Genomic DNA, 24,527 nt, shown 5'->3' with positions numbered 1-24,527 from the left:
AAAACACAACCATCCACAGAGCATTCACACAGCTTTTTTTTTTTTTTTTTTTTTTTTCCAGTCTCAGTGTGCTTTTTGTACAAGCGTGTCTTGGAGGAGAAACAGCAAAAGCCTGTCACAATCAGTGCAGTTAAAGGCGACTTAAGAAAACATGTATTTGAGGAAAAAGAAAAAGCCCCATAACTTTTCTGTCACAGACCAAATTCCTGTTATTTGCATAAAGAAAGGCAAAGCAGTAATAACCAACAGAGAGTAAGGAACATAGAAAAGTGCGCTTCAATGAAAGAACTTTTTGCCAAAGCTCAGTAAGGAAGATCTTTTTTTTTCATCTGCTAAATTTCTGCTTTCGTAAAGTTTTCAGGTTTGTCGTCATTTTTGCTCACATTAAAATAAGACAGAAGATTGATTCAACCCTCAGCCATCTCTAAATCTCACAAGCATTAATTCAATAAGCATTTTACTACAAGTTTGTGCTGGTTTGGTTCGGTGACTCCAACTTGGAACTCCACAGCAAAAAAGTGAGAAATTTAGGATAAGAATGTGAAGATGATGCCCAAATTTTTGAAAACAGTCGACTTAAACTGTGGTGCAAGTGGAGATGGTGCAACGGAACAAAGCAGCCAGTTTTCTGTGATTCAGCTGCTGCAGCTGGCTGCTGGTCGTTAAACTCTGCCTGAACTCTGAGAACTTTTTTTTAGCTGGTATCACTGTAAATACAGATTCTGTCAGCCCATCTCCCAGATTTCTCCTCCCTCTGCACACCTTTCTGCTGCCATCTCAGTTCTTGATGAATAATACTGATTTCCAGCTGATTTCACCTTATTGAAATTAACTTTGGTTCAATGAGATACGAAGACGAAACATTCCTCAGTGACTACATTCAACCTACGGCAGGAAAATCAGACCTTTGAAACCTCTGAATCTGCTGAAGTTGCTCGGCCCTTTTGTTGTTCGGTGTAAAAGCATCGTCCTGTGAAGGGCTGATAGAAGTCAGACGGCAGACTTTAAATACCCACTGGGTCTGAATCTTTTAAACTCTCGACTAATGGACTCCAGTGCCACCAAGTTCAGACGAGCCTGAGCTGCTTTTAGCGGCCCAGCTGTGTGCTGAGGGAATACACAGCGTCTGTGGAGATGACTGTGAACACAGACAGCAGGAGCTGGAATATCTAAGTATCCTGGCTCAGGGTTGGAGGTTTGAATACTGGTTCAGACCGATTAAATTCAGACCACCCGTTAATGTATTTCCTGATCACTTTATGATCCCCGTTCATAGAAATGATAACTTAATAAAAAGCAGTACAGCAGCTTTAACACCTGCAGGACTGAACTGTTGTCACATGGAGTTAGTTTTCAGAATAATAACAGGACAAACTAACTGAATGTGGATATTGTACATGAACCCATTTGTCAGTCTTGAATCTACTGTCCCCTCTGGAGTCAAATGCCAGCGATATCAGGGCGTGTAGCACCTCTTCATGGGATCTGTTCACAATAACGTATAGAATATGGAGACCTACACTCATGCAGGGGATGATAACTGTAAATACTTGTACCTCCTTCAAGTTGCCTGCCTGCTTTTATTTTGTTAAGACGTTACATGCATTTTACCAGAGCTGCAACAATTAATTGAAAAGAAACCATTTTGATGATCGATGAATTGTTTTGAGTCTTTTTTGTTTTTGATTTTTTTTAGAAAACGAGACAAAATTCTAAATGTGAATATCTCCTGGCTTCCTTTGATCGATTCATCAAGAACAATAACGGACCGATTAATGGAGAATAAAAAAATAACTGTTGCAGCTCTGGAGTTTAGAACAGTTATCACTTAAAGTTCCCATGAATTCAGAAGTGAAATTGGTCTGTTTTACCTAAATCTCTTGTTGAAGTGTTACTCGCTCCATCTTGCTGGCACAGCTTCCAACAAAAACCTCGACTTCAGCAAAACATTTAGAAAATGGTGCTTTACCTCTCTGCCATCCTCCCTTTTAAGTTTGTACTTATGAACCACAGAGTGTAAATCTGTATGGCTGCCAGAACGCCCACTCATGGAGGCGCCACTAATATTTCATAAAAAAAAAAAAAAACCACAGAGGCTTTGAGACGATTAGACAGAAGATCCAAGTAAAATTTCTTTATACAGTGTAAAACTTTTGATAAATTATTCAAACGGATGTTTAAAAAAGAAGCAATGTTCAGAAATGTGGTGAACTGCCAGGACTAAATGTACATTTTGTATATATATATATATATATATTAATTAATTACTGCATACAAAAAGGAGCATGTGAACTTAAGGTGTGTCCGGGTTGGTTTGGTCTAAGAGAGCATAAGGTTCGCTGTGAGAAAGCATCTGTAGCCAGGCAGACTGACGAACGCCATTTAATCTAATTTTCTCCCGTATGAGTCAGCTCCACACCCAGGAGGCCGAGCTGCAGGCTTTGTGCCAGAAAACGCTTCCAATAGCAGCTTCGTGCAGATAAAAAGGGTCTGTGGGAGTTCACCGAACATGTTTTTGTGTTTTCAGAAAGCAGTGACACACAGGACAACTTTTTAGGCAGCTAGGATGAGCAACAAACACCTAAAGGTTCGCTCCAGCTTTGTTGCTTTAGTCTTAAACAACGTGAGTCTCAGAAACCGTCACGACATTTGAACCTTTGTTGTGCGTTCACACTGCGAGCAACCGGAGCAAGCGCAGGGACTCTCAGCTGATGAACCGTTGCTCCAATCAGATGAGATCAATAGTTTCCTGTTCCTCTGCTCAGGTGATTTTAATGCATGAGAAAGTTGGCAAACTGAATGAAACTGGACTTTCACCTCTAAAAGTCCACTAAGCAGCTTTTCTGGACATTTCTATCATTTCACATGATAAAACTGACAGTATATTGTAGTTATTTATTATATAACATTTTCTTCAGTGCTTCCAAGCAGCACATGTAATGATAATAATTCCCACTGATATGATTAATTAATCACATACTGGATTTTATAACTAACATTACTGCCTGCAGCGGGCAAGAGAAACTTTTCTATTTTACTAAATTAAATTAAAGAGTTAGAGATCTTAAGTGACAAATGAAGTTTGCCGAACTGTCACAGAAATGTAGGTGTTCAGGTCAGTGTTGACCTCAGTCCTGCTTTAAGTGACTGTTAGCCCAGACAGACAGAACAATCTTATCTTTGATTTGTAGTCGTGTTTCTGTCCATTTGATGAATCTGAATCCAGCATTGCCTCGTTTTTAGCTCTGTTTTTGGTCTCAACCAGCTCCTGAGGGAAATGTCCGGCTCTGTAGCTGCTGAATGCTCCTCTCTGTTCACCCGCTGGTCTCTAGCTGTGTCTGCCTGCTGCAGCTGGAAATGACCCTGGTCAGAGTGGAGAGACTGGGTTCAGCTGACCTACAGCTGATCCCATGTTAACATGAAATTTCTCTTGCGTTAAATTTGTCAAACTTTGGTTTGAACAGGTACACTTCTACGACCAAAATGAGGATCACGTGATATGACTGAAAGCTCCAGAACAGCTAGAGGATGATGATGATGATGGTTAACTGCTGTTTCCAGGATGAAGAATGAGCCTTTAAATTCGAAATCTTCTGCAGAGATTAAAAACGACCTCATCCGGAAGCTGTTAAGTCATTTAATTAGCTAATTATTCAGTTTCGTGAGGTGATTTTCGGCGACTGTTTCCCAAATTGCTCTCAGAGCTGCTCCATCATCGAGGCTATCTGCAGTGTGAAAGCACAATGTGACTCATCTCATCGCCTGCTGTCGGTCTGAGTTAATTACTGACCGCGGCAGCGCCACCTTTATCAGGGAATAAATACTGAATCGAAAAAGCCTCAATTTTCTGATGAGTAGTGCAAATTTCTGGTGGCGATAACGGCCAAGGTGCTCTCCATAAACAAACACATTCAGTGCTTCAGTGTGCTCGCTCCTGTGCATGGATGCGTCTCAGAAACGAGCGGCTGCTTGGTCTCAGTCCGGCCGCTGCACCACACGGCTGCCTTCACTCGAACCGGTGCAAAGGGAAGGGTGAAAATAAAAGGCACCGAGATTTGGACTTCTCTTCCAGTCCTTTCCCTCCCTCCCACCGTCTCCAGCAGCAGCAGCTCCGAGAAGTTTCTAGAAGGCTCTGTCGACTGCGATCACCGTCACTACTCCCGACTGTCGGCCCTGTGAGCTTCAGCCTTGATGTGTCAATCCAGAGGACATCACAGCCTCAGCCTCCTCTCCCTCTCCCCAGGGACCTCGCACGGTCCTCCGTCAGTTCAAACAAAAAACCCGAAGCAGCAGCGGCAACAGCAAAAAATCTCGCCTCCCCTGTCTCTGAATTCAAACCTGATCCATTTATAGACGAGTGCGATCACACGAAGTCACAACAAACATCTGAAACACATTACAGACTAACAGCTACACAAGCGGCGAACGGAAAGGAAACTTTCATCGTCTGAACCATCCTGCGAACAGCTGGCAGGCTGCCTCCCGAGATAACACCTCCAGTTTCCCGCCTCCTTCATCCACGCTTCCGTGAAGAGGCTCGACTTTATTCGTTCGTCCTTCCTTGAACCGTCTGCCCACGACAGCTGTGGTTCCCGGGGTTTTGGGGGGAGTTTGCCACGGTGGTGTGGACTGGACTGCTACCAGAGACAAGGACCAAATGCTGAGGGGACAAACAGGGTCACGCAGGAGTAGAGAGTGACCTTACATCAGTAATGCAAACTCCCACTGTGTGATCTCTGTGATCACATCTGTTTAAACACAGATTACCTGGCTTCAGTACCAGCTGCTGTTTGCTTTGGCTCCGCCTCTAAAGTTTCACCTGTGATGCTGTTTCTAAAACTTCTGCCCCCCCCCCCCCCCCCCCCAAAAAAAAAATCTTTGTCAATTGTGTAAAAGCAAATTTCGGTGCAGATTAATTTTTAATTCATTTTCCATTTAGCATTTGTTCAGACCATCTGCTTTACCAAACAGAATCAGACCACATTAGTTTTTGTTTTTCTCTCCCAGCATCCAAAACCAGCTCAGTACCAACAGGTACCACAACCTGGACCGAGGCCTGGTCTCACGGTCACAGTGGGCGTTTCTCCCTAATCGGGTCACTGTATTTAAAACATGCATTGGCCGTCTCCACTAGCAACTGACACTCCGATTAATCGGGCCAGACGGGGAAGAGACTGCGGAAGCGATCCATCACACGGATACGACCACTTTAACAGGCATTAATCAGTGCTTTGGCAGCAGGCTTCAACAACCACACACACATCGGATGCTACGGCAACAAGGACGGCTCACACGCACACGCGCACGCACGCACGCACACATCAGAGATTTTAAAAAGAAAATTGTCAAAGCACAAAAAAATGTTTTTGAAAGTGTGTTTCACAAAAGGAGTTCTGTGTTGTTGACTTCTCAGCAGGGTGCGCCACGACTACCACACAGAGACGAAAGAAAAGCGCTGCTGCAGTGCATTCTGGGTATTCGAGTCAATATATACAGCCCATGGAACGATAACGTACCAGTTTTTCTTTTTTTTTAATATTATTTACACACATTATCAGCTCCTTTCTTTCCTGCAGCGGTGTCTCATCCCACGTCTCCCACACTGTGATCCGTGTTTTTATTGAATTAATACTCCCACTCGTCTGTCTTCATGTCCAGGTAGTTGAGAATGTTCTGGGCGAACTTCACCGCCTGCTTCCGCGCCACCTTGGTCGTCTCGTCGCCCTGCGGGTCCACGGCGTCCAGCGCCAGCAGCTGCTTGGTGAGCAGCTCCTCCAGGATCATGTAGCTCTTGTCGACCCGCTTGCCGTCGAAGCCCAGCACCTGGGCCTGGAGGTCCGAGAGGCTCCCCAGGACCAGCCACACGGCCCGGTGTGACGGGTGCTCGTTGGGGCCCGGCTGGCGGCGGGCCAGCGCCTCGCGCAGGTCCAGGAAGGTGATGACAGCTTGGACCTCCACCACGGCGCGGCGGCGGGCCTCTCGGATGCACGGGTTCTTGGCCGTGTCCACCTGGTCCAGGTGCGTGAGGAGGCTCTGCAGCTCGGCTTTGGGTCTGAAGCTGAGGTCGCCCATCACGCAGTGTCGCAGGACGCCCTCTCGCAGGTGGGAGACGTGAGCTCGCACGGCCTCGATCTCACGGATGGAGTTGTTCTGTGCCAGGTCATACCTGGAAAAAAACAAAAAAACACATCTGGATTAACGTAACGTCCTAATATCTCAATGAGCTGCACCGTGCTGCAGGGAAACTGCTGTAATGTCAGGCGGGAAAATGTCTGCAGCGTGGCGATTCAAAGCGCCAGCTGTGCCAAGCCGAGGTGTTTGGAAGCGGCGGAGTGGAGGAGGCGAAGCAGCTCCAGCGCACCATGCCGAGAATCACAATTAAGACGAGGAGGCAAGTGTAACACCAAAATAAAAGCACAAGTCAAGCGATGTCAGTGTAAATGTGCGACCATGCTCAGGATCCACACTTTTATGTATTATTTTAGGGAGAAAACCCTGCAGCATCTCCATCCGTGTGTCATCCTGAATTGTGCTTTAAGAAAGCAGCATTTCTTTCACTCTGGCTGGTCTGACAGCTGCAAGCAAGCAAACATTACCAAGCTGAGACGTGAAACTTTTCTATTTCAGTCAGATTTGTTTATTTTACTTGGTGTTAGTGCACACTTTTATCAAACAAACTTTATCGAACACGCATTTTTTTTCTGTAGTAGAAACCAGATTTAGGGGGCAGAGAGGTGCTTGTCTGCTGTTTTACATAATGCAGTACTCGGTGGGCGTATTATTCTCTGACGTTGTGAGTCTAATTCACTCCTGACGGTGCATCATGATTCAAATCAAAAGATGCCAACAGACCCAGTTCATTCTCTGAATGTGCAGAGTAAAGAACTGCACAGATGCATTGTGAAGCATTTGATCAATCAATTAAAGGACTAAAACTTAAATGTTGAATATTTGCTGGTTTTCTCTCGGTCGTCTGTGATAATAAATTTCTAAAGTTTGGTTTTGAAGTGTTGGTCTGACAAAAACTTGACATCTGAGGACTTTATCTTGGACAGTCAGGAAATATGAGATATTTTTCCTTATTTTCTGGCATTTATAGACTAATAATTAATGGATTAATTGAAAAGTCTGAATATTAATAGATAATTAAAATAATCTTTAACTGCAGCTGTATGATTTTCTCCCGCATCCTTCATGCCCACCTGCGTGTGTCGTCTCCCTCCCCCTCCAGGTCCAGATGTTTCAGCAGCCCGTTTATCTCCTCCACAACCTGTTTCCTGTAATTTCTGATCGCTGCGTTGCCAGAAACATCCAGAGCGTCCAGCTCCACCTGCATCTCCGTCAGGATGCGTGACAGGTGGGCGCAGCTGTCCCTCCCACTCAGGCCCATCAGCAGAGCCACCAGCTGACCGCGGGCCACGCTCACCTTCACCATCACCTGGTTGATGCGGTGCACGGCCTCGTGGGTGTCCCCAGACAGCGGCAGGGAGAGGGTCTGCTGTTGCGTGCGCCCTTCGATCACGTCCTGCACGGCACACAAGCGCGTCAGTGCCCGGTAACGTGCTTTGCGGAGCGGCACCCTCCCTTCGGTCTTGACCTGGGTGAGCCTCAGCACGAGCTCCTGCAGGGCATCCACCAGCTCGTCATTTATTTCAGCCACCCCGCCGGCACGCTGAGGTGCCACCACGCGTTCGTCCACCAGCCGCCGCGCCTCGTTGCTGAGCTCCTCGATGGCCAGACGGGATGGATGAGTGGCGTTCTCCTCCAGGTACCGCAGGAGGCCCTCCACCTCCTGTGCTGCCCTCTTTCGTGCCCCCTGCAGCTCCGGTTTGCCCTCCGTGTCTACCTGGTCCACCTCCAGCAGCAGACGGGTCAGCTCACGCTCCAGACGCTTGTAGTCACGGTCGTTCTGCAGGCCGCTGAAGGTGCAGACCTGAGGCCCCAGAGACGCCACCTCCTTCTGGACCTCGTACAGCCGCATCATGGCAGGGTGCTGCGGATTATACGGCTGATGCTGCTGCTCCATCGGATGCTGTTGCTGCTGCTGTGGGCCGCCATGGTCCATCCTTTTCCCACCATCAAAGGGCTTCCCAAACAGGCTGGAGAAAAAAAAGGCGCCACAAAAGGAAGTGAGAATAACAGGCAACAATTCAGAGCAGGGACAAACAAAGCCTCCGTGGAGCTAACGTCATTGTCTACTGTCCAGAATGGCTGGATCACTCCAAAAGTCTCTTTCATATTTCCACAGCCAACACTGGTTGAATAGGACGTTCGACTAAGGTCTGGATCGCTGCCAAAGCTGCTGACAGGAGGACAATCTCAGTAACCTCAGCCAAACATTTAGATCTCCACCAAGTGCAGAGGAATTTACAACAAAGTGGCTGGATGTAAATGCTTTAATGAGGAGGAGGAACACGTTTTGCAAATCTTTCTCCACATCTCTGGAGAGAAAAGCATTAAACTTTCTGGGTAAAGTAAACGAGATGTTACACCTATAATACATGACTGTTTATAGTTTATTATATTTTTGTAGGAGACATCTACAACAGCATTTAAAAGCTGAAATATCGGATAACAACGTATCAGCCAAACATAAACAAACATATTGGATAAGGAGCTATTACATTAGTACTAATCTGTACTTTAAACTGTGGCAGGGATCAGTTCTGAGCAGGTACGCTCTACGGTCGGACGTGACCCCTTCACTGAATTATGCCCTAAACATTTTGCGTATTTCTGTGCTGCAATTTCTTGCTAGTTACCAGCTGATATGCACTCAATGGCCAATTTATTAGGTACAACTGTGCAACCTCATGCTATTCAAATACAACAATTCTGCCAACAATTCAACCTTTGAGACGTTTATAATGCTCAGTTTTTGAATTTACAAACGTGTGAGTGTAGAGTATGTGCCAGCACTGATATATCTGCAGTAAGCTTATATCGATCGAAGTATTAACACCACCCAACCTGTTTTTTTTAAAAATCCCTCCATAATTCAAACCCTGCCACTGATCTCTTAAGCCACGACAGTATTCTGTGTTATTAAGATGAGTACAATGACGACAGGATCCCAAATATGTTGCAGTTAAACCGTGCAGAAGCCGTTTCAGACTGGAAACATGTTCCTGACAGCAGCAGGCAGAGGGGTCTGTTCCTGACCTTGGCCTCTTTTGTGGAGTCTGCTCTTATTTCTTATGAGACAAAACTTCAGATCAATCAAACGACGACCCAGTTAGAGACAAGACAAGAACAAATGCCCACATAATATATTCATATGAGATTCTCTCCTTATAATCGTGCAATAAAATGAATGAGGTTAACCTACATTTCGTCTCGACAAGAAGAACACCCACATGACAACCGCTCGGAGTACCGCTGAGCGTTTCCACCCGGCTCGTTGGCTGACATGATGGTGATAGCTCTCTAATCCACATAAAAAAACATCCTGCCTGCAGATCAAGCTTTCAGTGCTGAACAGAAAATAAATGCGGCTGACCAACACCCAAAGATATGAGACCGCTCGGTGCGTCTCCTCACTCGCGCAGCGAGATTCGGTCAGACGGCCTCATGAAGTGTGTCACAGGTGCCTCGAGCAGTGAAATGTATTCCCGGTTCAGCACCACTTCATTACTTCATAGTCAGATTACAGGGGTACAGGGACGACAGGGTTCTTGTTAGCTCTGAATTGATTGAACAATTAAATGTTTTTTCTTTTTGAGCCAAAACACTAAAACTTTGCTAATTCCAGCTTCTCCAACGTGGAAATTTCCTGCTTTCCTCTGCTTTATATTACTTTAAATTGGATCTGGCTGCCTATTGTACTGTTGGTCAGATAAAGATATGTGAAAATGTGACTGTGGGCTCTGAGAACCTGCAGTTTTGTCTCTTTGTAATAATTTTGTCTTTTTGTAGTCGACTGTGTCTCTTCCTAGCTGTTTTGCATCTGTTCATAATTGCGTTTTGTCTCTTTGTAGTCATTTGTGTGTGTTTTGTTTTGTAGTTCTTTTGTGTCTCTTAAAGCAACATTCTGCAGGTGGACTAAATCTCTGAGGCGCTGCTGTTTTAAAAACTGCATCTGATCCTCAGTATTTACTTCTTGCTGGAGACGAGCAGAGTCTAAAGCTTCCTGTCACAACAGACTCACACTGACTCAGATATTAGACTAAATACTACAACACACTATATAATGTAGCCGGGATGTTTATTCTTAAAGCAAAGCTATGCTGCTGTTGTGATTTTCACTGATTTGATTTTGTGAAATGTTGCTGTCGCCTCAGTTTGATGTGCAGCTTTAATATGAAGGAAAAAATGCTGGACTGGATTTGGTTGGCAGATGTCGACATTTAGAGACTGTGATCAGGATCAGGACCAAACAAGATGAGATCAGGACATCCCTACTTGTAAAGTGGGATCTGTGAGTTTACATATTTAATGTAAGTAACAGTCACTTCAGACGGAGGCAACAGCCTAGGGGCCCCCTCTGGGTCCCTGAGCTTGTGCCCGATCGGCCAGTTCAGTTATCAAGCCATGATCCCAATGCAAACCTCTACTCTAGTGAAATGAAGAGCAGCCTCCAAAGGAAAGAGAGTAGGGAAACTGCTGCTGAGGGAATTCTTTCCGTCATTTCCAACAACGCCCCGGCCGACATCAAAGTCAACTTTCTATTTCTACGGGCTGAACGTTAATACACGGGATTACAATACAGAACGGATTTGAGTTTTTGCAACAGAACATGGCTCTGGGGAGAGGCTGCATCATGAGACAGGCTGTCATTATCAGCCGAGGTGCCCGAGAGCATGGAGTGATTGTTGCATATGAATGCTGTGGCCCACAGTACCATGGTTAGTTATCCACAGCATCAATAACACTTATTAGAATAGACAGGATTATGTATCAGCATTCCCTAAAGTACTTTTATGTAAGAGGGCGAGGGGCTGGGCATTTCCAGAATAGCGGATGAAGGCATGCTGGGCCAGAGCTTACAAATCTGAGTATTTATTAGGATAATCTCCAGCCTGGCAAACACTTTTACCCGTAGTTTGATGCAAGGACTGGCGCCAGAATAAGAAGCACAGGTCTGCTGGTAGGAATCATTCTTCCCTCCCATGAGTCACACAGCATGAAGGCTAACTGAGCTGGAGGTAACATGCATCTGATCGAGCACCCTCTGCTTAAATCTTCCCCACACCGTTCAGGCACCTTCCCCAGCTCCGGGCTGCGTGCGCCGGTCCTGCACGGCTTTGCGCATTATGTCACCGCAGAAAAGCCCGTTTGGCCTGCTGGTTCGCGAAGGTTTCTACCCCTGTGAGAATATGCAGCATCACCCCGGTAAAACACCTCACCTCCAGATCTCACAAAACACCCCGAGGCACCTCCAGGAGCTGCCAGCTGCATCCTGACATCCACACGCATCCACACACATCCTACGGCATCGTTTAGCTTCCTCTCACCTTTTCAAAACCCCGAACACATTCGCGCACATTTTTACGGATGTCTGTTTCCATCAGCCACAGCAGGGCGGTTCGTGGAGGACAGTGGCATCCAAACGGATAATCCCGAAATTCCGAGAGAGATCTCTGCGGAGGTGGAGATGCTGCTCCGGTCAGCTTCAGCACCAACAGCCCGACTGACTGACTGACTGCGGTCGGGCTGGTGTCGCCCCTCCCACAGACGATCTGAGGGGCTTCTTCCGCTGAGTCCTGGCTTTGGAAAAACTTAGCTCACAAACTATAAATTCCTGAACCCCGAGAACGATTTACATGGACGTTTTAGATCCAATAAAGCGGAAACAGGAGCCAGTTTTTTTTCACGTACAGCACTCTGTGAATACCATTGTCTCTTTTTCAAGCTAGGCTACCGATGATCACCTGACTCTGCCCCACCTTGGCCAAATAACTTCAGGGTTTTTGGGGTCGTAATATGTAAATACCACTAAGTCACTTTTATAATTTCGTCCTTACCTGCATAGCCAGCGCACAGCCATCTGAACTGTTGTGGAAAAGTGCGAACCTCCGCTGATTAAAGCTAAACATTAGCCTACCTAGCAACCTTCTCGTAGTTACTTTCCTGGTCGCATGTGAACTAACACGGAGTTTCTCTTTGCTTAATAAATTTGAATAAAAGCCATTTATCGGCGTTTGCTTGACTCGACAAATAGGATGTGTGACTGTCTGTTTAGCTGAATTATAACACACTAACATCGGCTTAGTAAAACACATATAAACGCGTTATCTTGTGGGCGATTTACTTATCTGTTTTTAACAGACTGTAAGTTTTGGCTGTCCAAGATTGGGTGCGCTACATTTTTAAATGCCGATGTGCCGTTTGTATAGCAGCCGCAAGGGCGGGGAACCACCGGGAGTGCAGTGGAGCGGGTCCGCCCGCGGACAGGCTCTGTCCGGGGCAGTGGTGGTGAAATTTTCGAGCGCACCTATTTTCGCAGCTGGATTCACGTGACCGGACGTCTGGCTCCGCACAGAAGGACATGAACTCCCTGAGCTGAGGCGGTGAACGACGCTAACAGCGGAGTGCTCGGTTCTTTATGGGTTAATAACCGTGTTTAAGACTCAGTTTGGTTTCGGTTGATTAAAATGGCCTCCGGAACAGCGGCAGCAGCGGTGGGCTGTTTAGCACGGAGGAGGATCAGTCCTGTCGCCCTCCACGCTCCTCTGCGCCCACACGGCTTATCAGCAGCGAGCAGCCGGCTCTGCAGCTCCAAACAGGCAACCGAGCAGAACAAGGCACCGACGGTCTGTACATTATATTATTTCCTGTTATAACATATACACGGCCACAGATATCACACCGCAGCAGGAGGTTTCCAGGCTGTGGTGTGTCCACCCCTGCACTGACAGCGTGTGTGTGTGTGCGTGTTTTGCTGTGGTTTGCCATGATGCTGTCACTGATCAGGTTTTCTTATTTATTTATTAATTATAACCAGAGGTAGAGGACATTCTCTTTTGTTTACTGATATCACAAGTAATATTATTAACAATAAGTCACATATTGATATTATTGTTGGGGCTGCAAACAGTGATTATTTTCATGATCAATGAATCTGCTGTTAACTTTCTCAATCAAGGTTATGGTCTTTTGCCCATAGTGAAAAATGCCTGTTATAATTTCCCACAGCTCACGGCAATGTCTTCAAATGTCTTGTTTTTTCTGTAGCTCTGTAGTTTACTATCATGTATTACAAAGAAAAGCCTCGGGTCCTCACATGTGAGAAACTGAAACAGGAAAATTTGCTGCTTTTTTCTGTTTTATAACATTCTAAATTAAACAATTTGTGTTTTGTCCTGTGGGTTGGTCAAAACAAGTCATTTGAAGATGCAAATTTTGAATCTGGGAAATTGTAAAATGCATTTTTCTTAAATTTGTGATGCTTTAAAGGTTAAATATTGTTTACTTCCTTAGAGTCAATATATTGATGCCAGAATCAAAGAAACTGTATATTTTTCCCACATTGTTCCTCTCTGAGTTTTAAACTGATAACTGTTACCATGCTGCATATTTTAATGACTGAACCAGTCTTTAACAGCTGTATCTACCTTTTTTCTGGTCTCTGAGTCCTGGAATGTTTTCGGTTTCCCGTCGCTCTTCTCATCGTGCAGTCTGGTTACAAGTGATAAGCAGTTTCCTGTCGGTCGGCTGCTTTATAAACCCATGTGACATCCGTCTGTGTTTGTCAGTAGCAAACCTCTACTGTTATACTTTCCTATTTAAATGAAACTGACACAGAGTTTTACTGAGTGGTCCCCCGCCCTAATCTTAAACCTGACCTTAACATGTGTTGTAATTAAATGTATTTTGTGATTTTGTGAAAGAAACAAAACAAAAAGTCCTGGTTTTGAAAGAAGTGAGGAATCCAAAGCAGCCGTTTGTAGTAAAAGGTTATCAGTTGATTCAAAACTCCAACTGAATATACACGATAATAATGCTTCAGTACAATAATTAGGGTGAAGAGTAATACAAAGCTTAATACTTTTCCTTGGTTTCCCTGTTTCCTATGTAGAGATCTGCCCTCAGACCAGCACCCAGCGCCACACATGACTGGATCGGTCCACCGAACCCTCTGTCAAACCTGCGGCCGATCGTTTACCACGTCCCCGAGAACGAATCAGAGCTGGAGAAACGGCTGAGACACCTCAGGCAGGAGACGGAGGACTGGAACCATGACTTCTGGACCAAACAGAACATCACCTTCAGCAAGGTTGAAATGTTTTTGTTTTTTTTTCCAGTTAGAAAGTAAATCTAAGGTGCATTACCACAGGGAGGTCAGAGGTCAAGGATTCAGGATACTAAGCCTCGGTGAAGACAAAGTCATTTTTACTGAGAAAATTCCTCCACTGCTCAGAAGTGATGTTTGCAGATACACAACGTCAAGTTATTAAGAATGAATGCAAGATAATATACACAACAAAGAAAATCACCATCATTACTGTATCAAGTGTGTGATGACAGTGGGTGCTGGTGCTGAATTCTCTTACTTTCACCAGCAGAGGGCAGCATCACACAACAACACTGCCTTCAGGTGTGAGGTTTTGTTTATGTGTGTAGTAAAATATATAAGAAGAAATTTCACATAACACATTTTCTGCTCTCTGCAGGAAAAAGATGCTTTCATCATCTCACATCTAAAGGCTAAAGGCTTGACTGTGCGCGATGAGCAAGGTGCGAACATTCAGACTTTTCTGCATGTCTGGTTTTACAGGTTGAGACTCTTGTGAACGTCAGACACTCTCCTGGATTCAAATGTAATGAAGATTAAATTCTTGAATAAAATAAAACTTCTGCATCAAGAATTTCTTCAAATTCTATGAGTCACTTTGTCCATCAGACCGTGTTCGATATAAACTGTTCAAAAGCACAGTGACAGAAGTGTGTTTTAACTTAGCAGCTGCGGATTTAAAAAGAAACTTCTCTTAATGAGAGTATAAAACTGTCTGCTGTGTCTTCTCTCTGCCACTCAGGACGCCGGCGGTCCCTGAACAGCGAGGAAATGGCCGTGTTCTACAAAAGCTTCCTGGACAGAAACAGAACCCGACATGCAAATTACAACAAGTGAGTTGTTTTGCCACCATGGGAGCTGTGGGCTTTAACCGACGGACGCAGTTATATACTGTCGCACCTTGTGAAAAGAGAACGACAAACGTTGCAGGCACTGAGGAGCTTTGTGTGAATTAGCATTGCAAAGTGTGTGACTTGTTTTTAGGTTAGTGAATTCTGCGTAAAGCAGGAGAGGTTTTCTGCCCACACACATCACCTCTCCGACTGCTTATAGTCGAGGGTTTTTTTCCTGTGCGTGGGTTTTAAACTCTAACTTTTCTTTGCACGACTGCGTCCTTGTTATTACTGTTATTGTCTTCCTCCTTTTATTCCTCCAGGTATTATTACTTTCTTGGCTCAGCATGTTTAAAATCTTTATAATGAGCTCCCAAAACAAAAAAACTGTTTTATCCACATTCACTCCTGCAGCCTGCAGTGCTGTTCATGTTAAAGGCTACTAGCTAGTAATATACTAAACATACTGTATAGTATAATTGCAGTGCTGTACACCATTCAGTGGAGGCTGTAATAATAATAACACTGCAGGACAAAATACTCAAACATCATATCATCAAAAAACTAAAAGCACAGTCAGTTTATCCATCTTAAATGTTAACCATTCTCCTAAGTTATTATTTATGTACCGACAATATGAGTTAACTGCTCTCATTTCAGTTGTTACTATTCTTTTTTTTAACTGGAGCATGCTTCCTCTAATTCTCTTTTTTCCCTCCTGTTCCTGCTCAGGGAATGGTACAGACGAAACTTCACCATCACATTACTCATGGCCCGAATCGCCCTAAACAACATGTGGAGAAGTGTCAGACACACTGGCAAGAAAAGCAGCACTCCTACCCCCTGATAATAAATAAAGTATTTATGCACTCTCCTATCAATTGCTTGTTTGTTTTTAATGTACTGTTATTCCCTTGAATTTTATTTGCCAAAAATTAGAAAATATAGATAATAATTAGATAACAGATATCTGATTGGAAGTTTTTTATGCAGCTCAGCAGGTAGTCAAACTATGTATAAGTTAATAAACGGGTATACCATTACAAGTCTGCAGCTATGAAGGTAAATACTTTTAAAATGGATTTTGGTGCAGATGTCCTGCAACCCTTTTCCAAAAGTGGTCAAACAGTCCATCGGAGAGGTCTGCTAATTAATTAAAGAGCAGTTTCTAATGAGTTGTTAGCAACAGTCAGTCACCTCAAATGTTAGCAGATCATAATAATAAAAATAAATCAGTGCTGGAGGAGGAATTTCCATTAGTGGTTTATAGCTGATCTACAATGCATTAATAAATTATGTATTAGCCATAAATCTAGCCATTAATTACTGTTTATAAAAGGTCCCTTTTCAGAAGTCCACCGAGCGGTGCCCCTATAACACAACATGCATTGCCAGTTCTTCTTCTTTTTTTTTTTTTTTTTTCTTTTTTTACAGTTCAAGCATTAAATGAATAAATAAATCTGGCTGCTCAACTCGCGCCACAGCTTCCCCTTTAATCCGAGCAGGGGTGACATCATTACCGAGGAAGAGTCGGGGGAGGAGGGGAGCGGGGCACCGGGTAACGCCATTTTCACGCAGCGCGCAGTCAGTCAGGCAGGCAGGCAGGCATCCAGCTAGTGGACCAGCGAGCTGTCATCTTCATGGGCGACAAGTCAGCTGTTTTATTCAGCCCCATGAAGCCGCTGTCGGGTTAGTTTGATGGAGCTGTTCCTGCCATGGAGCCACAGGGGGACAGGCTTCTGTTGAATGGCTCAGACTAAAGCCAGTATTTGACAGATAGGTAGCTAGCGATGTAGCTAACTGGTCATCACTAACGGCGGTTGATGCGGTGAAGCCCCAGTCGGCTAAACATACCCCAGGCAGTTTGGACATTTTTCTCTAATAACGTGTGTATTTTTTACACGCATCCACAGACGTTGTCGGTTAAAGGAAGGACACCTCCATCTGAAAAAACAAGGGAAAGCGGCGAGGAAAGGCAGCGTTACAGTCTAGCTACATTGGCAACGGATGTCCTAGAGAACGGTAAGAACGGCTCCGTGTATTTCTTGGAATGGTCTCATCGGCTAATCAGCCACTTTCAGAAATTTTCGTGTTGTGTAAAGCGTTTCTTAAAGTGTCATTCTGTCAAACCACAAGTATTTGAGTCATTATATAATTTGGGTGCCCGTGCTGTAGAGACTTAACCCCCCCCCCTCCCCCTTTCTTGTGTGGGTGGTGTTGAGGTTAATTGCAGGAATTAGACGCCAAAAGCACATTAACTGTCACTGGTGAGCTAGCGCGGAGTTAGCATTGTGCTCAGCTCAGTCTGTGTGACAGGAAAGTATCGGCCAACTGGTTCTGCAGGTTAATCCGTTGGTAAAGCGAGATAGGAAGGACGAAGCAGCAGGAACCAGAGTGGTGTGGACTCGACTAAAACATGCCTGTCAACCCGGTGGAAAGATGCACTTACTTGCTTGTGCACTGCAGCACCCGAAAGTCTGGATGTTGTATTTGTCATGTGATAGTTACTTAGGTCCTTTCATTGATATTCAGAGCGGGGTGAGAGCTGTGAAAGCTGCCTGTGTTGGGGAGACAGCTACAGAGGGACAGTGGATCTCAGTGTGGATCTCACAGCTGGGAAAACCAAAAAAAAAAAAAAAAGGAAAAAAGGCTGATTGGTGTCTTTGAACATTTTGAGATTTAGGAGGCATGCAAACACAAAATCTGCTGAGTCTGCGCTGCGTGACATCCCGTGAAATCTCAGCAATACACACAAGTGTTCCTGAGAGTTTTGTTTGCCCTGCCCTGCAGCCTTTAATGTTTAATCCACCCAAAGGAGTACTCGGAACAACCTGCAGGGCTCCTCCCCCCGGGCTGACACCCCTCTGCTCCCCCTGGACAGCTTGTTGTTGGCTCAGAGATCCCAAAAGGTTTTGTGTGTCGATTGTACAGAGCTCTTACTTCTGGTGGGAAATGGTAATTGTGTGTTGTTGCAGCAGATTTTGTTGTAATGCTGCAGGTGTCCCCGAGAAGCATCTAAACTAACGCAACTAACAAGTACAAGCTAACGTCTTCAGATGTCAATCAAAACAACCAAAACCCCCAAATTCAGTTTAAATGATTGGCTTTTTTAAAATTATTTTTAATTGACCAATATTTACAGTAAATAAACACAGATGTTTTTGATTATTTAGATTTCTTACATTTGTTTGTATTGTAAAGGTAACACTTTACCTCAGAATGATCTGAGACATCCATATTCTCATACATTTGCTGGTTTCAGCCTCTGCAGATGTGATAATCTGATGCTGTTTGTTGTGCTGTGTTAACTGAATAGGTTTTTTTGCAGTGAGGGGCTGTGCCGCTGCTGTCTCTCTAGATCAGAGCGTCTTAAATAACTTCACTGACTCAAATGATAAATTTCTTCTCTTGCCCAAGGCTTGCTCATGGAAATAAAAAACTGTGTTGGTACTCTTGTCATGTGAGAGCTTACCAGAAATGAGCCTGCGACTCATTTGAAAGAGATGACACCGTTTAACACGGCAGGCAGCAGCAGATTAATGCATACAAAGTTAGGGAGTTATGTTCCTGTGCTGGGTAAATTTACAATTGTTCAGCCTCCCCAGTTTTGCTGTTGCTTTCCGGTCCTGATGTCCAACAGACACAGAAGACCAAATCCCTTCATTATTAATGCACATCACACTTTTCATTTCCTGTGTTTAAGCCAGGCAGTGTCATGTCTCGTGGCTGCCTGACTTGTTAACCCTTGTCTTGGTCTCTGAAGCTAACGGTTAATATCACCACCTGATGCATCATAATGTCTTGATAGTTGAGTGAGACTGATTTTTGAGGGAAAGAATGCAGCATGTGGAAGATGACAAAGAGCAAAAGGAACAGCACAAGACATAACAGCACAGCCGACGATCTTAGTCTTTTTAAAGCAGCTGTAATCAATAGTTTATATTAACATCAGATCACATGACTAAGGGGTCGCTCGTAGTGCTGAACCCACATACTCTGCAGTTCCTCTCATCTTTCAGCTCATTGCTCAATAAGCTCTGATGAATCCACTTTCCACTACCTGCTCAGCATCGAACTGCAGACAGGCAGAGTCAGAGACTCTCATAGCTGGTCTGTTTTCTGTGATCTTACCAAAAACCAGTTCAAACTGGGTGGTAAGTCCTGTGGTGTGGTGTGCTCTCCTTTGTTTTCAGCCTTGGTAGACATAATAGCTGGCGTTGTTAACTACCCTACCCAGTTCTTTGAGCTATTTATACCAGACAAACTGACATCTCTTTGTGAGAGGCAGAGGTTTTGAACAGCATGTGCAGTGTTTTCATTGACAGGATACAGGTAGGACAACTGTTGCGTTATTTGAATCATGAATATCCAAACAAACACACGCCTATGAGTGTGTCGCAGATGATTTTAGATTAAAAATCATGCAGTAAATTTAACCTGCAGAGGCTCAGAGTGTCCGTTCACTCTCTCATCTAATGACTATCAGCCCACACATCGCTGGCTAAGATTGTTCTTCACGTTGCTGCTCGTCCTGCTGCTCCATCCTCATGCATAAAGCCCAGAGCAAGCACTCACTGTACCTCCCACCTCCCTCATCCCTACCCTACCCACCAGCACATTTGTTTTCAGCCTCCCCATTGCCTCATACCGTATCAGTGCCTTAACCTGTTTATATGAGGAGCTGCAGTGTCCCCCCGGGCGCTCAGCTTCAAACCAGCTATTTACATTTCAAAAGTTAACATCAGAAATAGTTTTCTCCCTGCAGTGCTTTGTACTCTGAGACTCATCTGGTGCCAGAAATAAAAGATTGTTGGATCAGAACAGGAAGAAAGGCTTGCGCTGTCACTTTCACTTCTGTATTACACTGCCTGCAGTGACAGTTGTTGCCTGTCTAGTTCTTTGCAGCTTGGGATGTTTCCAGTGGTTAAAAGTTGACCTTGCTGTGTGTTGTTGGGGTATAAAGTCGGTGTTTGATAGGCGTTCCAGTGTAAGAACAGCTTTTGATTTGGTGGTTACATCTTGAAGGACATGGTTTCCGCTGTAGTGAGCTGTGGACTAAGGTCTGGCTGTCAGTTATTCAGCTCATTTACAGCAGTGAGGGACTGGCTGCTGAGTGGATGTGAAGGAAACCCCAGTGTTTCAGGCCTCAGCAGCAGGTTATTTCCAGGGCTGTCGAGTCTCTTTCACAGCTGTTCTCTGCAATATTAAAAAAAAAAAAGAAAAGATTCACTGGTTCCTGACACACTGATCTAGATTGGGGATGTTTGATCCATATTTGAGCCATACGTAGCTGAGTTCAGTTCAGTTCAACAGTCCTGCTCACCTGGAGCTGCTGTTTTCCATTTCCTCCTGCACGCAGTGTGAGCTTCCTGCTCTGCTGTCAGCTGATAGGCTGCAGGCCGGTTGCTGAGTCACATGGAACGATCAGGGCTGTAGCCCTTCCTCCGCCTGCTTGTCTGCTCAGATCTTCAGCTTATTGTTGTTGTTTTATTTTTTCTTCCATGCTTGAACTGAAAAGAGAAATCTGAGCTAGTTCAGGACAAGTCTGCTGTTTTCACCTGGCACCACAGCAGCTTTTATACGGAGGTGGTCATTGAAACATCAAGGATGAAGCTGATGTTCGGGCTGTCACACCCAAGACTTTCATTTCTGTATTTTTCACGCAGACATGCAGTAAAACCTAACTTCCGTCAGTGTTTCTGCAATTATTCAATTGGGAGAGCGTTTGCAGTTTTAGTGTGGTGTGCTTGCAGAGATTTATTAGGCAGCTTGCTACAAGTGCTGCCGAAGCGCTCAGTCATAATCCTCTTAAGTGTGTGTGTGTGTGTGTGTGTGTGTAATGAATACAAAGCAAAGAAAGTGAGGATGGAGTGGGATGGAGCACATGGGGAGTGTGTTGAGGGACAGTGTCAAAAGAACAGATAATAACTTGCAGTGTTTTGCTAATTTGTAAATAATAATATCATCTGTTTTGTCTCCTACACCTCAGTGTACTTCCTTAATCACCAAGGCTGATTCAAGATCTGATTATGTGCTATGACTGCATTATGGCAGCACTAAGAAGCTGATTATTATGCTAGATACTGTAATCATGAATTTTAATGTTTAGGGTCGGTAACTGCAGCGGAGGATTAATATTAAAATTTCCAAAATGTACATTTTACCTGAGTTTTCTAAATTCGTGTCATATTTTAGTTTTTTTGTTTGACTGAAACCGTCGAGATACAGGTAGAGCTTACAAATACTGTGCGTGTGCAATAAAATGTGCATGTATTGTGACGGTCCTCGCCTCATATCTGTCGCTATCTGTAAACCACACACAGGCCACGAGCCTCTGATCTGTCAGCAGTCAGGAGGTTTAACGACTGTGGTTCGGTTTAAACTTTTCACCGCAGCTTAACCAAAATCTCTGTTTTTCTTAAAGCATCTTAAGTGATGACTCCGCAGACAGCGCCTCAAACAGCATTTTGCAAATGCGACGTCACATTTACCGGGTGTTTATCCAGTGTTTGCTGCTGCAGCACCCCCGCTGCTGCTCACACGCTGCACTGAGCTTTTCACGCAGAGCAGGTGGTTCAGTCAGCGCCTCGCTCAAAGGCACCTTCAGTTTTAGAGGGAAGCAAGGACATTTTGTATTCTCTCAACTCGAACCGCTCAGACTCCTGAACCAGAAACCGTCCAGTCACAAACACATGGTCTGACCTTTTGTTTAAGCCAGCGTTGTTTCTCACTGTCAGCTGAGTATGAAGTGTAAAGAGGGATGAATCGCTGGCAGAGCAGCAAAAGGCTGTTAACTTGCCATGAGACCAGAAAAGGTCAGAGAATTGCATTTTTGTGAATGAAACATCCAAAGATTAGGTGTCCCATTAATGATTTCTCAACATTATTCAATCCGTCACATGTGAACCCCAGTCTGCCGCTCTGTGAAGTGAGTTTTCTTTTCCTGGTGGTCCTGTCTCTGAGCTTTGTAAAAGCTTTTACAGTCGCAGACGATTAAAGCTTTGTTGTGTAACGTTGTTTATTTTTCTATCAGGACTAAAAAACCATAGAAGTCATAAGACGAGTGGATGCTAATGTAACAAATTCAGAGTCTTTAGATGACAACGAGCTGCTTTTACTTTCCTCGTTTTTATTTAGATGTGGAAAATGATTTGCTCTCCAGCATTCATTACAGCCTCATGTTTGTACTCTTTACGTTTTCTGTGCACGGTCAAGTCAGATTAGTTTTATACAGCCTTTTCACTGTTTAATGTAAATGTATGCATTGTTTTGGCATTGAAATTTCCTGGTTTGAATTCTGATTTCCAGGGACAGTATGAAACTTCATTAGTTAAAGCAACTTAAGCTGCTGTAAAATGGATTAATATATTGTCATGACGTTGAATTTTTTTTCTTTCCCTGCTTTAAAATCTGCAGGATGCGTGAGGACATGTCCACCATGGTGTGTGTGAAGGAGGAGGAGGACCCTGGGGAGAAACTGTCCCAGGATGAGATCATCTCCCGGACCAAGCAGGTGATCCAGGGGCTGGAGGCCCTAAAGCAGGAGCACCACTCCATCCTGGAGGGCCTGCTGGGCACGCTGCGCTGCCTGAAGCAGGATGAGGAGGGCGTCCTGGTGGAGGAGAAGTCCCACATGATCCGCAAGTCCCTGGAGATGCTGGACCTCGGTCTGAGCGAGGCACAGGTCTGTGTCAGTCACTGGTGAATCACCATCAACTGAAACATCAGGCTTGTTCTGTTTGTTGTAGGTTACATGCTGTTAACTCTGAAGTGGGTGGCTGTGGGCAATACAGCCCGAATCTTCTTTGTCATATTTTGGTATGATTAATGTTTTATCTTGTTGTCTTAGATAATCAGCACAAAACAAGGCGAGTAAACATAAATAATTCATGAACACATATTTAAAAACAGAGAAATATAAACAAACAAAAAATTGGCAGCAGCAGCGTTGAAATGAAAGGACACTTACTGAGGAACCGGTCGTGTTCACAAATGGCTGCATGCTAGTAGTTGTACAGAGACCACATCAGTACAGCTTATCTGTGGATCCCTGAAGAGTCTTTAAAGAGTTCTTACAAAATATCTGTGAGAGTCACAGTTTTTTAGGAAGCATTTCTGCTCAGATCAAGCTGCTCTTATTGTCTAAGAGTGTGTACCAGGAAGTATTTTACTTGTTTATCTGTAGTGCTGCGGGTAAACATTTTGACAAAAGTGGGGGATTTTTTTTAATGACCAATGACAACCACAGGATGTGAGACAGATGTTTAGACAGTGGTTGCCGGCTTTAAACCCTTCTGCCTCATCCATCAAAAATGAAATTGGCTTAAAACTTAAAAACACAGGTTTCCACTGGTGTATCATCTCTACAACTCCAAAAGATAAGGTTTTGTTGGTTTATTTTTGGTATAGCTCACTGATTTATCACCTTAGCTTAAATACATACCAGACATCAAACGTCACTCGGCTGACTTGTATCATAAGTTCAGTGGATGGATATATTTTTCAGGTAGGCAGTAGAGGGGTTACAGGTGTGGATACATACCTTCATAAAGTTAAAATAGAAGCACATCTGGTCTGTGCAACCAAAGACTTCAAAAGGCACCAGAAACACTTTGAAAAATGCAGCTGGTTTGATGTTTTAGTTTACAGCAATGTTTTCCAGTGTTTTCTACAGCTGCAAATAAGAATTATTCCCATTATTGATATATCTGATTAATCTGATAATTCTTTTTGGTCTATGAAATGTTAAAAAACAGTGAAAAAAAATCACATCACAGTTTCATAGAACTGGAGGTGATGTATTCAAATCTCTCATTTTGTTTGACCAAAAGTACAATAACTCAGAGCCATTTAATTCAAAGTGATACGTGACAGAGAAAAAACAGCAAATCACCTCGTTTGAGAGGCTGAAGTTAGAGAATATTTGGGATAGTTTCACTATTTTTGCTTTAAAAAAATCTTGCCCTAAAGTTGGGTATTGGTAGAAAACAACACATTTCCAAAATCATTCTAAAGAAAGCGAACAGAAAGACTCTTTCGCATTTAAAAAAAAAAAAACAACAGGTTTGCAGAGAAAGTTTAAAGACACTTGTTGATTGTGTTATTGCTCAGTTGGCAAACACTGGCCTGTGAGTCACTGATGAGTCATTTTTGATGCTTTAGCCCCCCCTCAACTCCACCCCCGGCTTTTGTCTAATAAATACACAATACACTGCACATCCACCATGCAATAGCTCCACTTTTTTTCTTGCAGTTGTGTTGAAGATCAGTGTGATTCATATTTTTCTACACCATTTTCCTGCTCTAACACCCCTGATGTCTCTATGACTCAAACTCAGTGTCTAATTATGCCCCTCCCAGCGTTTTACCTTAGAGCACATGTTATTAGGTGGACGCTTTTATCCAAAGAGCTCCACAGAAACATTAGTGTACACATATTTAGTTCTGGTGGGAGTGTACTC

General features: G+C 44.1%; 3 protein-coding genes across 8 annotated transcripts in view; 2 read left to right on the top strand and 1 right to left on the bottom strand.

The window, feature by feature from the left end:
* On the bottom strand, positions 1 to 13,615 carry bag5 (BCL2 associated athanogene 5). 2 transcript variants are annotated; one of them, XM_041060581.1, is made up of 3 exons: positions 13,554 to 13,615; positions 7,203 to 8,099; positions 1 to 6,166 (listed from the first exon to the last, which is right to left on the bottom strand). In XM_041060581.1, the coding sequence occupies exons 1-3, from the start codon at positions 13,607 to 13,609 to the stop codon at positions 5,626 to 5,628; spliced, it is 1,494 nt and encodes a 497-aa protein (XP_040916515.1). In that variant the 5' UTR covers positions 13,610 to 13,615; the 3' UTR covers positions 1 to 5,625. The 2 variants fall into 2 exon arrangements, with proteins under 2 accessions (XP_040916515.1, XP_040916516.1); XM_041060582.1 differs by lacking the exon at positions 13,554 to 13,615 and adding an exon at positions 11,964 to 12,262.
* Positions 12,461 to 15,941, top strand: LOC121197153 (cytochrome c oxidase assembly factor 8). Its single transcript, XM_041060583.1, has 5 exons — positions 12,461 to 12,752; positions 14,018 to 14,215; positions 14,613 to 14,676; positions 14,976 to 15,066; positions 15,799 to 15,941. Exons 1-5 carry the CDS (start codon positions 12,594 to 12,596, stop codon positions 15,911 to 15,913), a joined length of 627 nt encoding a protein of 208 aa, XP_040916517.1. The 5' UTR covers positions 12,461 to 12,593; the 3' UTR covers positions 15,914 to 15,941.
* Positions 15,942 to 16,628: 687 nt separating this feature from the next.
* The window catches only part of klc1a (kinesin light chain 1a), a 38,417-nt gene continuing 30,518 nt past the window's right edge, over positions 16,629 to 24,527 (top strand). For 3 of the 5 annotated variants that reach the window (XM_041060849.1, XM_041060850.1, XM_041060851.1), the window contains exons 1-2: positions 16,631 to 17,088; positions 22,483 to 22,750. In XM_041060849.1, coding sequence (XP_040916783.1) covers positions 22,484 to 22,750 — 267 coding nt within the window. In that variant the 5' untranslated portion in view covers positions 16,631 to 17,088; position 22,483. Of the gene's footprint in view, positions 17,089 to 22,482; positions 22,751 to 24,527 lie in introns of all 5 variants that reach the window. The other 2 variants (XM_041060848.1, XM_041060847.1) reach the window with 2 other exon arrangements.

Source organism: Toxotes jaculatrix, chromosome 17 (genome assembly GCF_017976425.1).
Source record: "Toxotes jaculatrix isolate fToxJac2 chromosome 17, fToxJac2.pri, whole genome shotgun sequence".
Taxonomy (NCBI): Eukaryota; Metazoa; Chordata; class Actinopteri; family Toxotidae; genus Toxotes; species Toxotes jaculatrix.
This window is presented reverse-complemented; position numbering and strand designations above follow the sequence as displayed.